Here is a 13,520-nt window from a genome sequence, read left to right as displayed (position 1 = left end):
TTTCTCCATGTTAGTTTTTTTCAGTTTTAGACAGGATGCCTGATTTGAATTCATTGTTTTCACTAATTGGTCTTTTTCGACCAATCACGGAGGCTCTGGAGAAAGCTCTAATGTGAAAGGGTCTGACGTGATTGGTCAAAAGAGCAATTACCATAAAAGGAATATAATTGGGCTGTGATGCCCAGGCTGGCAGATGATACCTCCCATTATGCCCCCCGTTTCTACACGCGACAGCAGCTTGTTGACAGGGTCCTTATCTCTCCCCGCCCCCGTAGTCATGACTAAAATGTGATACACCCAAGTGCTGTCTGTAGCCTCTCCGTCTCCTAGCTACAAGCTCCCGCGCCGGCCTCGCGGCCCAGATTCTGACAAAACGGAGGGAGATGTTTCATTCTCCCCGCGATTAGTTGGGATAACTTGTGTGACGTGTGTCACTGACTCCATTCACTCGGCGGGGGTCTGTAGTTTAAGTGCTGATGGCAGCTCTGGAGGAGTACTACGGCTGTTGTTCCTTCCTTCGGTGGCGTTTCGGCAGCTTGGATTTCTGCTAATCTCTGCCTCCCTCTCAGTGGATATGTTACCTGATCCTGGCTTCTGGTTAATGCAAGACTGTACTTACAGAGGAGTGATTCCATTTCCTGCCCGTTAACCTATTTACTGCTTAGGTTAAAACACTTACTGCACAGGTAGAAAGGTTCCCTTCTGGGTAATTGTATGAAACTCATTCAAGAGATAGTGAAGCCGTGGTTGAAATAAGGGCCTAGAAGGACTCTGAGATGTATTTTGTTGGCCTGACTCAAAAGGACTGAGAGAATGATATTTGGATACACTGAAACAGCATTCGGATGCATCCTTAACCACACCTGTGCTGACACTGTGTATGGGCTGAAAATGGCTGTTTAGAAATGTGGTATACAGGAATTCAGCTTGCAGTCTGTGCTTCACAGTGCTGTGTGGGCTTTCACTGACAGACGTTCAGTATTTGACGGGAAGCTGTGGCCATCCCTGCCTTTGTAATTCTGCAACTTGTACAAATGTTTTGTTGTCTGGTCGGGAGACTCCTCACTGTCCCTGTCTAAACCCATCTAGCCGTTCCTGTCCTCGTCCATCTGGTCCGTCCTGGCCTCAACACGCTGGAAAGCCAGTCTGCATTTACTGTTTCGTTAATTATCTGTTTCTCTGAATTGGCTGGTGAAATCCTTACCCTGTATGATCACATTTTCTATCTTACATTAGCAAGTCATTTTGGAAATGCATCAGACTTTCTGATAATGCTCATCTCACCTAGATATCAAGTTATAATGGGCCAGGGTTGGATTGCTGAAACGACAGTAATTGTGTGATGGTGGGGATGTCTCCCAAGCAAACTTTCTCAACCACACAGCTTGTATAATTAAGACAGTTATGACCTGTATTTAAATACTCATCTTTAAGCTGTGAAATAACTGGGCCCGCTTTGGAGACCTCTCCTCTAATTCCAACCCTCCTCTTTTAAATGTACCCTGAATCTTTTTGCTTATTTTTTTTATATATCCAACAATGAAAAATGTACATTAAACTGACAGTGTGTTGTTTATAGTCAGGTGTTTTTTTACTTTATTATTGTCATCTTCCCTTAGCTTTCAGTCAGCATGTGCTTCTCATATTTCTTCTGTAGGAAACATTCAAATGTAGCAAGATCCAAATAAGACAGTTCCAATGAGTGTAAAGGGTTACATGTCACTGACTATTTCCAGCTGGGGCTGTTTTTTTTGTTGATAAAATGCAATTTACAGAGCGATGAGAGTATGATGAGATGCCATGGCAAGGTAATTGGATTCCGCTTTCATCTATATTGCATTTAATTGGATTCCACTTTCATTGACATTGCATTGTTATTCCCGAACATGTAAATGAAGTTGTTTCATACGATGACAGTACTGGCGTTCAAGGTTGTCTGTCTTTAAACGGACAGAACTATGACGCGGCCGTACAGCCTGTTAACAAACACCCACTTCCTGTGGCCAGCTTTGGGCTGTGTCTGTCCCTCCCGACAGGGCATCTGTGTGTGGGGCTGTTAAACAACAGGAGCCCGGGCCTGCCTGAAGGGCACCCCCACTAGCTGCTGTTTCCTCTCATCTGTGCGAGCGTCAGTGATATTTATACAGTGGTGCCACAGGCTGCTACAGGTCCACACACAGTGAAACACAGTGAGACAGTCCTGTTTAATCCTGTCCCCAGAACAGGGAGCAGCACAGTTCCCAGCACAGTTGAATTGTGGCCATAATACAGACATTTTTATTTTCTCCCTTCTGTACAGCTGGCACCCGTTTGGTTTCACAGAATATTTACTTAGTTTTTATTTGTACCGGGAAATCATTGCTGACGCCTAGGTCTCGTTTGTGTTATGTCCATAATAAAAACATACAAGTGAAGATGCCATGTAATAAGAAAAGCAGTCACAGACCACAACAAAAAGGTAGTTCATGAAACATTTTCATTTCCTTATGGGCAACAGAACATCAACCTTTCAAAACATCAAGGTTACTATGCATGGAGTTCCATGATTGTGTACTTTAGCCAAAAGCGTTTTTCCCTAACTCTGAGAAAGCCAGAAGCATCTCAAGGACTATCCAGTTTTGTGAGTGTTTTTGATAACAGATTTTCCTGTTTATTTTTGAGTTTAGATAATGTGTAAGTTTCTCCAGTACAGCCTTACATACAAAGGACCAATATCTTGTCCTTCTGAATGTCTGGAAGTCCTAGCTAGCTGAAGTGTATAAAAGTCAGTGATGAGTGAGAAAGTTTGTGCCAGTAATAAAATGCAGTGTTGCGTGATGCTGCTTCATCCGTATTTATCACCATAGTAATGACATTAAAATGGCCCGTGCAAATTATTTTTTGTGCCGAGATGAAGTATATGGTTGTTTTTCCCATGAAAAAACATTACTATTTCGATCTTCAGCCTCTTCACCAAGTCTAAAAATATATTTTTAAAGAGAGATGATCAGATGTTCTAAAAATGCAGCCATGGTTTTCGACGCGGGGCTTGGCGTCATATGCCTTGTTCCGGCTGGGACTTTGCTGCCAGCCAGTGTCACTAATGTACTAATTTATTCACCCCGCACTGTTTGATTCAACCTTGTCTGGGTGCTTCACATTGTCTGCACTGTCTTAGCATGCAATGCTTCGCCGCTGCACCAGCTCAGTGAGACGTAACTCCTATCTTTTGGTTAGGAGGCCTTATGTGCTTATTAGCAGTACGTTGTGAATGTGCTTTGCATATTCTTCCCTTGTAGTCCTGTTCCTGTTCCTGGAGGAACCTATACTGCCGGGTCCCTGCTAAAGATTTTAAACACTGCAGAGGGATTTCTGCAATGACCATGAACTTACACTAAACTTTCTCACAGCTTTTAAACATTCAGGCTAACCAGGTACTGCTAATCATTTCGACATTATAAAATTCTAATTGCTTGAATCAAATTGCATTTCAATGCCGTGGACTTAAAAGGGAAAACGTTGGACCCCTGCCGGTATTCTATGTTAAAGCTAGAAACATCAGTCTGTAAAATGGACAGACTGGTCTTGAATGGTGTCCATCTAACCATCTTTTTCATACCATTTAATTTATTTGGGTTTTAATGAAATCTGCATATGCTTGAATGGTTCATGTTTAGCTAACAAAACACCACCATCACCAACATTGCCATAGGCAGACACTCTCAGCAGGTGGCTGTAACATAGTTTATACAGTAGAAAATGGACGAAAAAATGTTTTTTTACTATCCCCGTTCCTAATTTCTGTGGCTGAATGCAGTCTCTATGCAACAGGATAGTCTGCGGACCAGAATTCTAGTTTTCTGCCCCCTTAAAAAGTTTCAATTTTTTTTATTTTTATCACCAGTAATTCAGCAAAAAAAAAGGAATTTAGGAAATCTGTTCCCAAATACGTTGTAATTGTAATCTGTCATAATCAAGATACAAAGTTATTTACAAATATTCCGTTTGCAGTTAACAAACAGTCACCAGTGGTGCACTATACTGCCAACAGCCAACATAAATTCTGCAGTGGCTAAATTGCCTAGCTTTATTAACTATCGCAAAACAAAAACATTTTGAGATGAAAACTCTGTTACTACCAAAACATGCGCTACCACTACTATATTAAATCCATCACTACTTCTACCACTATTATATTAAATCCATCACTACTTCTACCACTATTATATTAAATCCATCACTACTTCTACCACTATTATATTAAATCCATCACTACTTCTACCACTATTATATTAAATCCATCACTACTTCTACCACTATTATATTAAATCCATCACTACTTCTACCACTACTATATTAAATCCATCACTACTTCTACCACTACTGTATTAAATCCATCACTACTTCTACCACTACTGTATTAAATCCATCACTACTTCTACCACTACTATATTAAATCCATCACTACTTCTACCACTACTGTATTAAATCCATCACTACTTCTACCACTATTATATTAAATCCATCACTACTTCTACCACTACTATATTAAATCCATCACTACTTCTACCACTACTATATTAAATCCATCACTACTTCTACCACTATTATATTAAATCCATCACTACTTCTACCACTACTATATTAAATCCATCACTACTTCTACCACTACTATATTAAATCCATCACTACTTCTACCACTATTATATTAAATCCATCACTACTTCTACCACTACTATCTTACAGGTATGAATTTGTTCACACTAGCAAAGATGCCTCATTTAGTTCTGTACATTGACTCTTTCGCACTGTGAAGTGTTGTGCATTGATGTTTGCCGGTTTCATTGATGTGTTGCCAGTCATTAAGATGAGGGCTTGTACAATGACCAGAAAAACAATACAGTAATACTGCAGTAATACAGTAAGACTGCAATACTGCTGTGCCACTTTCTTTGGATTCATGGGTAGCCGAGAGGTCCACCTGACAGAGCTACAGGGATTGGTCTTCTACATTCTAAAAAAAGAAACCATGTCGTTGTCCCAAATGGCACCCTGTTCCCTACTCAAGTGCCCTACATTTTAAAGTGGTGCACTATAAAGGCCCCTACCCATGGGCGAAATATGTGGGCATATAGGAGGATATAGATGTCATCCTGTTCCCTTGACTTCAGCTTGTTATTTTCATTCCATGCTGCACTGTGTTGCTGTATCTGCCCTCTTGGTGGTAATATCTCCTGTTGTGTTTTCCAGCTCTTGGAAGGCAGCTTCACGTCCCAGGTCAGCCATGAAGTCGACGGCCTCATCTTCCAGCCGTGCGGGGTGAGTCTGTCCTGAATATTGTTATTTGTGTCTGAGCCACTGGCCCATCTAGACTGGAATAATATACACTCACTGGATAACGGCATCAGCGAACTGACTAAAAATGTAACAAATTGAAATTGTAATATCTCTTTGGCCTGATTGAGTAACAGCATCAAGTTTTTCCCAACCTTGCTCTAATAACACTGCAGATTAGGACTCGGCCTCTGGTCTCTGACAAACTTTTATTTGTCAGCCTCAGTCTGTGTCTAAGACATCTGTGTCTCCTCCTGTCATTGTGAAGGAAGCTTGTAAAAGTGTCCGCTATCTGAACCGCCACTCTCCACACTAAGGCAGAAGGTCGGTAGGACATCTCTGTTCTGGCAGTAGATCACCTTTTTTTCTGAATGTATTTATTTGTTGCTTGTGACATGCTGTCAATAGGATTTTCAGATATCCTGAGATTATTTATTGAAACTGTTTGGATTATCAAACAAAACACTTCAACTTGTGTCACGTGGGATGTCAAACACGTTCTAGGAATTGGTGGGATAGTGAAGATTAAGTGGATTCAAGATTCGACTATCCGTCAGATTGTCTGAAAAACGTTCAAGGTACCTAGCTAGTTACTACCCTGGTTCATATTACTGTGTCTTTGGATATGAAAATAATTCTGTTTGATTTGCCTTGATCAGAGAAGCATTACCTTCATGTGTATGGTGTGGACAATCTTCATGTTTTACGGGTCAATTAGGTAAGACAGCAGTGTCTTTTGACAAAGCCCCACTGTTACCAACCATATGATGAATTGATAGTATTGTTAAATTATGTGCATTTGGGGATAAGGTGTGTAAATTGTCGGCTGGACTGTGGAACAATGGATGATAAATCAAATGGATCTTAACAGGCCCTACCTGGGCAATGTAGGGATTGGTTATTAACTCATGCTATTCATCAATCAGCATTGAGGATCCAAAATAGCCTGTTTCATACTATGATTGTATTACGTTTTTTTTTTTTCATAGAATTGGCTAGTTATAAATGCCATTAAGACATATGATCAGTGGCCAAGGGCGGACCATTGGTCTATCACAGATAATTTATGTTATCTGTCATAGACCAATGTTATCTGTTTCTACCCTAAATGCAGCATAAACATTTCAGAAAACGCATCATAAAAAAGAGGAAATGAAACTGACCGTGTTTCTTTTAGATGTTTGCTCAAGTGTTTTTCTTGAGAGAAGAAAGCTAGTTCCAGGGAGGGGTGGAAGGACAAGAGCACAACGTGAGATATGCTACAGTTATTCTGCAGGGGTTTCTTAAAATATAGGTCATTTCCAAAGTAGGCTCTATGTATGCTAGGGTGAGGAGTTATGAGAATACATTAAGAGAAACACACTGTTTGAGTATAACTGGGTCACGGGAGGTTGGACAGTTTCATTTTGTCACCCACGAGTCAATGCATAACCCAGCAAATTAACAATGTGGTGTCCACATTGCAGACAGGGTTAGGGTTTACATTGCCACATAGCAGCAAGCGCAATTTGTTACAGAGGATTCGGGGTCAACCAACCCCTTGCCACTCCATACTGCAACAGTCGTCGTCCCGTTCGCTTACCGTCACCCTCATCCCTAGAAGGATCGTGGAGGATGAGTACAGAGGAGAGTGAGCTAGCTTGGGCAATGCCAAGAGCCTCTGAACCATGGAGGAGACTAGTCTTGGTTGACTGACTCTTCCTGAAGCCTGACTGGTTTTATTGGAGGAGATTGTTCTGAAGGAGATAACGTAAGAGTTTGTTAGAGACCGCTTGCTCAAGTATTATACTTTTTTTTTTTTTATATACCGATAGGAATCCGGTCTGTAGTTTTCAGAGGGACAAATTGTAGGTTGAATGTTGGAGAGAACCTTACTAAAGTCTAAATGACAGTGGTTTGCGGTAAGATTTGATATAGCATATAATCCACATCACATTAGCAATGAACAGTGTTTAGCTCCAGCATACTTCTTCCCAGTAAGGTAGGACTTTGTGTTCAGAAATGTCTTATTGAATAGTTCCTGGAATCTGCACCGTACGCAAAAGGTACATTTTTGTCATACCTGGATTTTGTAAATATTAATGTTTATTCCACAGTCAGTGTAAGTTTTTAAATTAATACTTGTGTATGTATTGATTTGCTTAGTAAATTTGGTCAGGGTCTGTCTCTATTTTCATTGGCTGCTTGGTCACTTTACTCTTTAAAAAAAAAATATTTCTGCAACCCACACAATTTCTTGGCTTCCAGGGCACACACCTGCAGCCCCAAATTATACATAAAAGCGCATGCCTAGCCTTAACATAGAGATATTTATTATCCAACTCTGATATTTTGTAGCTCAGAACCTATAGAATTCTTTAATGTGGGAATCTTCTCTGGTGGTGCATCCATCTTCAGTTCCCACTTGTTATTCCTTTCTTGGCCCCTTCAGCCTTGTCTTATGCATATTAAGGGCATGCTCAATTGGATTCAAATCGGGTTATTGACTAGGCCACCCAAGGTCTTTCCACGTTTTAGCACTGATCAACTCCTTGGTATCTACGGCAATGTTATCGACCTGCTGCATAATTAGACATGGTTTAGTGCGTTTGGTTCTATCTCAGAAGACCAGGTGTTCCCTTATACTTCAGAATCCTGCTTCTGTCAGCATATTCATTATCAAAGAATACAACTTCCCGTGGCAGCCTCTTGCCACCGCTCTGGTACATGCAAGTATTTGTCTATTCCGTCCACCATCTCTTTTTCCAGAACTCTGGTGTGTCTTTGAGGTACATTTTAGACCCGTTTTTTTTTTTATGCTAACTGGTGTTTTAGAACTTTGCATGCAAACAAAGTTTGCTAACAAATTCACCTGCTTAATAAGACCCAGATGTGACACCAACTGTTGAAATAATTTTGGCACCCTGAAATAGGGTACAAAGTATAAAACATGCTGTAATTTCAAAAAAATGTCAGCTTGCAGTCTATCCTTAGTCACTGTATCATTCCAAAGTGTTTGAATACACGCACAGAAAACAAAATGTCTCCATGTCCTTTTGGAGTAAACTGTGTGTTTGCTTGTGTTATAGCATAATAATTGAATCACTCCATTCCATTGTCCACCTGTCTAATGATATATTGATACACCCCCCTAATCTTACACCTTTCCATTAAACCCATTTTCACAAGACCAGATTTTTCGCCCATTGAAAATGGCCTTAAAAATCTAAGATTTACTTCCGGCTTAACTTTGTGTAGCACCCCAATCTTTGTCTGGCATCAGTGATGACCTGTAATCAGCAAAAAGCCTTTTTGAAGGGAAATGGCCGTCTCTGCCGACACCACTTTAATGCTGCTGGTTTTAATATTACAGCAGTCCGTCCTGGGGACAATTTGCCCTTATCACGGGCATTAATCCCGGTCTTCCTTCGTATCTCTGGTCTTGGCTCAAGGAGACACAGCGTGTCCCCTGTTTGGGTAGTTTGCAGGGAAAGGTTTTTTCCCTCCGGAGTGATGTAACCTTGTCCTTTAAATAGTCAATGAATCAGCACAACATCACAGGCGGAATGACCGGGTAAATGGAAGTGATAGCATTCAAAGAAGAGAGTTGTGACGGAGATAAGAACCAGGGGCTGCTTGAAGCCTCGTTCACCTGCGTGCGCTCTGATTGGTGTGAAGGGAGGGATACCAATTGCTCTCCGAATCTGAATCGCGTCTTATCTCCGATGATGCGTACTGTGCTATTTGTGTTGACCCCTTCTTTTTCCCAGCACCAGTTGGGTCCTGAAGATATGCCCAGAACGGTGCCACAGGTGTATGATGTCATTTTAATAAAAAATATACTATTTTGCAGTCTTTGCTCTAGTAAGTTGCTACATTAGGTTGAGAAAAGACATTGTCAATGTATGTCAAAGTACGTCTTCATCTCTTGCTTTGTTGAGAATGCCGTTTTGCTGTAACGTTGGGAGTTTTCAAATTATTTTCTCTCTGAGTTTATTTGCTTTCCAGAGAATCGTTTTTGTTCCTTAAGTGTCTGTGCTACAGTATTGGTTTCATACCCCTGTTCCAGCAGAAAATAGATGGAGTAGTAACAGTCATTGGGATTTGCAGCTGCCAAAACCATAAGTTGGAAAATGACAAAACAGATCAATAGACTAACATAGGAAACTGAAATTATATATAACCTTTATTCAGTATTCATTGATGATCTGAACCTGATATATTGTTAGTTCACAGCTGGAATGTATGGGTATTAGAAGAATACCGATTTTATTTTCTTTCTGTCGGCCGGAGGGAAAGCTAGTACTGCCGTGCACCTGCCAGAAAAAAAAAGCCACTTTTCAAATCATGTTGTCGTATAGTCCAGTTTAAGCCTGATGAAAGACTTGCCCGATGGGCAAAACAATAGCCAGGGTATTTTCTTTTTATCCAAGTTGTCGGATCGGATTGTCACTTGACTGTTCAGCAAGGAATCAAGTTTTGCCTGAAGATAACAGCAGCAGACATTTAAGTCAGTTTGTTTTGTCTACGATCAGCAGCAGCCTGCGATTACCCACCTGGCATTATTTCCCAACTTTACTCCGGCAACAACATGTTCTTTTCCGACTTGGGAATCCCTTTAATTTTCTCCGAATCCATTTTGTTTTTGGCTTTGCAGCATAAGCCCCACTTTAGTAGTCAATTGGGGTTGAGATGGTTCTCAACTGACAGAGAGGGTTGGATGTTGGATGCGCTCTGGCATTTTACAAGGTTTAGGTACTTACGTGACGGTTGGAAATAGGACCCGAGCTGGCTGCAGGATTGAGGAGACGCTACCTTATCACCGTCGTAGCCCTCATTCAGTTCACGTTCCTGGGTCATAATATAAACCAATGTGCACCTTAGCATTTCTTGTACTGTTTGGCGCTGATACAGTGTCCTAATCATGATTTGCCTTCAACAGTGTTTCCCGATGCCCACATGGATTTAAAGGCGGAACGTTTGAACACGTGCTCCCACTGGCCACTTTTCTTTAGGTTCGCCTATCCTGTATTGTGTAGGAGCCCCATTTGCCTGAACCTGTGTCAAGGTTCAACACATTGTGCATTCAGTGATGCCCATTTGCATACCGCTGTTGGAAATAATGGTTGTTTCAGTGAATGTGGCCTTTCTGTCAGCTTTAAGGGGTCTGGCCTTTCTCCTCTGACCTTTCTCGTTAACCGTGTGTGTTTGCCCCCAAGATCCTGCTCACTGGGTGGAAGATTTCCAGGAGGTCAGCGCTTCACCTTGTCTGCGGGCTTTATGTATTGGATTTCAGTCGCATGAAATTCACATTTGAATTAATGAATAGATGCACCTAATATACGCTGTCTCAGCCTTGCGGTCAAAACCCTGCCTGGAAACATTGTTTGTAAACACTGTCGAACATGTCAGATTGTTTAAACATGACACGTTACGTGGTTTTATTGTGCTACACTGTCTGTTGCGATGCCCCCTTGAGTGGTCCTTTGGCCTGGGCACTGGCTCTGCTGCTGTGGTGATGATGGCTCTGCAGTAACAGCTTGGACTTGTTTATTCATTTAGCAAAAATACAGTCATGTTTTCCCACGTCCTTTTTGCAGTGAGGTAATATGTATAATAAATGATTGTACGAATATAATGGAATACATATCAGAACAAACTAGAAAATAAGTTTTTTTTTGTGAGATGTGCGAGAAATCATTAGTCATTTTTTTTAAAGTGTTAAGTGGATGAGTTTCATGCACAGGATTTTAACAACCCCCCCCCCCCCCATTATAAGCACTAAATGTCTTCATATATTATTGAATATAGTTCTGTTTCCCATTAAATTCTGGTTGTTCTTTACTTCAAATTGATTGCGCATGGATTGCCTTTTTTTTTAACGCAATGACATGTCTGTTCTGGTGAATAGGCCTACTGCAATGTTTCCTGTAAAAACTAAAAAGTAGATGGAGTTTCGAAGGAAATCTATTCTATATAGGAGTCTTAGGTGCATCTCCATCTCCTTCCTCGTTGTGCTGCTTGGTTACCAGAATAAATATTTCATTGCAATGACATGTTGCAGTCTACAAGATCTCGGATCATTTGTGCTATTTTGTTTAGTCTTCCCTCCCAACTATTCCAAAAAAGAAGGTGTTGCACAGGTGATTTTTTTTTTCTTCAATGGTTGTGATTTGTGTTTGTTATAGACTTCTTACAGTCTGTGAGCTCTATTGACAATTGACAACCAATCAACTGTTTATTCATTTTATGAAACCAGCTAATAAAAGATTTAGGCAACATGGGCTAATGAACTAAATGTTTTGCCTCTTTTGTGAGTCAGGCTGGGGGTTGTTTCTGAACAGGCTATGGGTATTATGGTTTCTTGGGTCATCTGTCAGTTGCTCATTCACAGTCTAAAAAATGCGAGCGGCCAAAATGCTTGCTTTCTCTGTTCTTGGGAAAAACCTCCATAACATTTATTTTACTCGTGTCTCTCCTTTTCAATACCCATTGATGAGCAGGTCAGAAGTCCCTCCCCCTCATACCTTCTCTTCCTCTGGGTTTTGAGAGAGTAGAGAAGAAAGGCAGTAATGAATTGGAGTACGACCCGTCATGTACTGATTAACGCGCAGCTGAAGAAGCACCCGTGATCGTTGGTGTTGATGAGCTGCGCTGGAGTGCCTGTGCTGCCCTCGATGAACAGCCTGCCGTGATTGCTTGCCGTCATGTGTGAATTGAACCTGTCAGGGTTTTTTTAGAAGCTGTGGGCAGTGTGAAAATGTCCAAGACAAGTACATGGAAACAGAGTGACAGCTGTCCGTGCCTTCCGTCTTGTCAGCGGATCTTTCTGCAGCCTCTGATGCTTACACTTCTCTGCACTGAAATGAAAACTTCCGTTATATCACAGCATGAAATGAATGAGTTTGGTAATTTGTGCTTCCAGGTGTGTCATCAGGAGGCTGATACGTATTCCACGCATAACTGCATCAAATCCTCCCTGCTCGCGGCGAGATAAGTGCTAAATGTCTCGCCGGGAGTTGGCCACACGCCCAGGGGAGGCCTGTGATCTGCTTCCCAAACGGCCACGCCTTCCCTCCCCCCCCCCCCCCCCCCCACCCCGTAGAGGCTTCATCTGCCTGGAGCCCTGTGGGTTTGAAGCAGTGTTCTTTAAAGGGAAACGGTGTGCGGACGGGAGGATTCGGCCCACGAGTGCTCAGCCTCCTCAGTGTAGCGACGCCAGCCCCCGGGCCTCACCTCTGTCTGTCCTCTCTCTGAACCGTCGGCCTCGTTATGTTGCGCCCAATTGGTCACCTCGCCGCTGGACCTGCGGAGTGCCGCCCCTCCCCGGAGTAACTACCGGGAAGGACGCGTCCGTCCTCTGTCGGTCCCCTGTGTACTGGATCCCCTTCGGTGCTGCCACCTACTGGGGCTCTCCATCTGTGGTGCGCTCGGCTCGGCCAGGGGTCGTATGGGCCTCCCACTTCACATTATTTCCTCAAACCAAATGCTATGCGGCAATAGGGTTCTGTTTCTTATTGGGCTCACGTCCCTTGTGCAAATGAGGGTTTGTACGTTTCTTCCAGCAAGGCCGGTGGCTTTCTGTCCTGGCTATTAATTGAATCATGTTGCGTAATGATTGTGGGATGGGGATTTCCAGGAAGCACAATCATGCCTGACCTCGATAACGGAAACGTGCTGTTTCAGAGGTTGATTGTAGATTGATGGATTATTTACATGCAAGCCTGTTGAAGGAAATCCTCGTTTCTCACCTTAAATGCATTTCTCGACTTCTGTAATTGACTTGTTTAAGTGTAGATTGACGTTAAGTACAAACGGTCTCATCTATTACTCTAACGTACTGCCAGTAGGGTTATTGATTCAGAAAGGGATTTGGAGGGATTTGTGTTTCTATGTCTTGAAGCTATAGCTTCCAGTGTGATGTCTTGTTGTTGTGGAAAAAACACACACTCCTCTTGGGATTGACCAAAATGTCCCACTATCAATTATTAGTATTTTCTTTATTAAGAAACATAGTGAAAGTACTTAAAGTTGCTACTACATGCTTATTTTTGTTTAGTTGCTTTAATTTGCTTTCTTAACTAAAGCTTGCGCAGCCAGTTCCGCCAGGAAACCTGAGTGGTAATTGGCTGGCGAGGCATCAGCCGACGTTGGATTGCTCCAATCACAAGATCAGATTATATACCAGTCTATGTAATCACCAGGTTTCTCACTCAGTCTGATATGCT

The 13,520-nt window shown here is 42.0% G+C and overlaps 1 protein-coding gene across 4 annotated transcripts in view; it reads left to right on the top strand.

The window, feature by feature from the left end:
- Positions 1 to 13,520, top strand: part of rngtt (RNA guanylyltransferase and 5'-phosphatase) — a 110,488-nt gene that overhangs the window by 71,519 nt on the left and 25,449 nt on the right. For all 4 annotated transcript variants that reach the window (XM_013138632.3, XM_010882817.3, XM_020056288.3 and 1 more), the window contains one exon: positions 5,230 to 5,298. In XM_013138632.3, the coding sequence (XP_012994086.2) occupies positions 5,230 to 5,298 (69 nt within the window). The remainder of the gene's footprint in view (positions 1 to 5,229; positions 5,299 to 13,520) is intronic.

Source organism: Esox lucius, chromosome 18 (genome assembly GCF_011004845.1).
Source record: "Esox lucius isolate fEsoLuc1 chromosome 18, fEsoLuc1.pri, whole genome shotgun sequence".
In the NCBI taxonomy this organism is placed as follows: Eukaryota; Metazoa; Chordata; class Actinopteri; order Esociformes; family Esocidae; genus Esox; species Esox lucius.
This window is presented reverse-complemented; position numbering and strand designations above follow the sequence as displayed.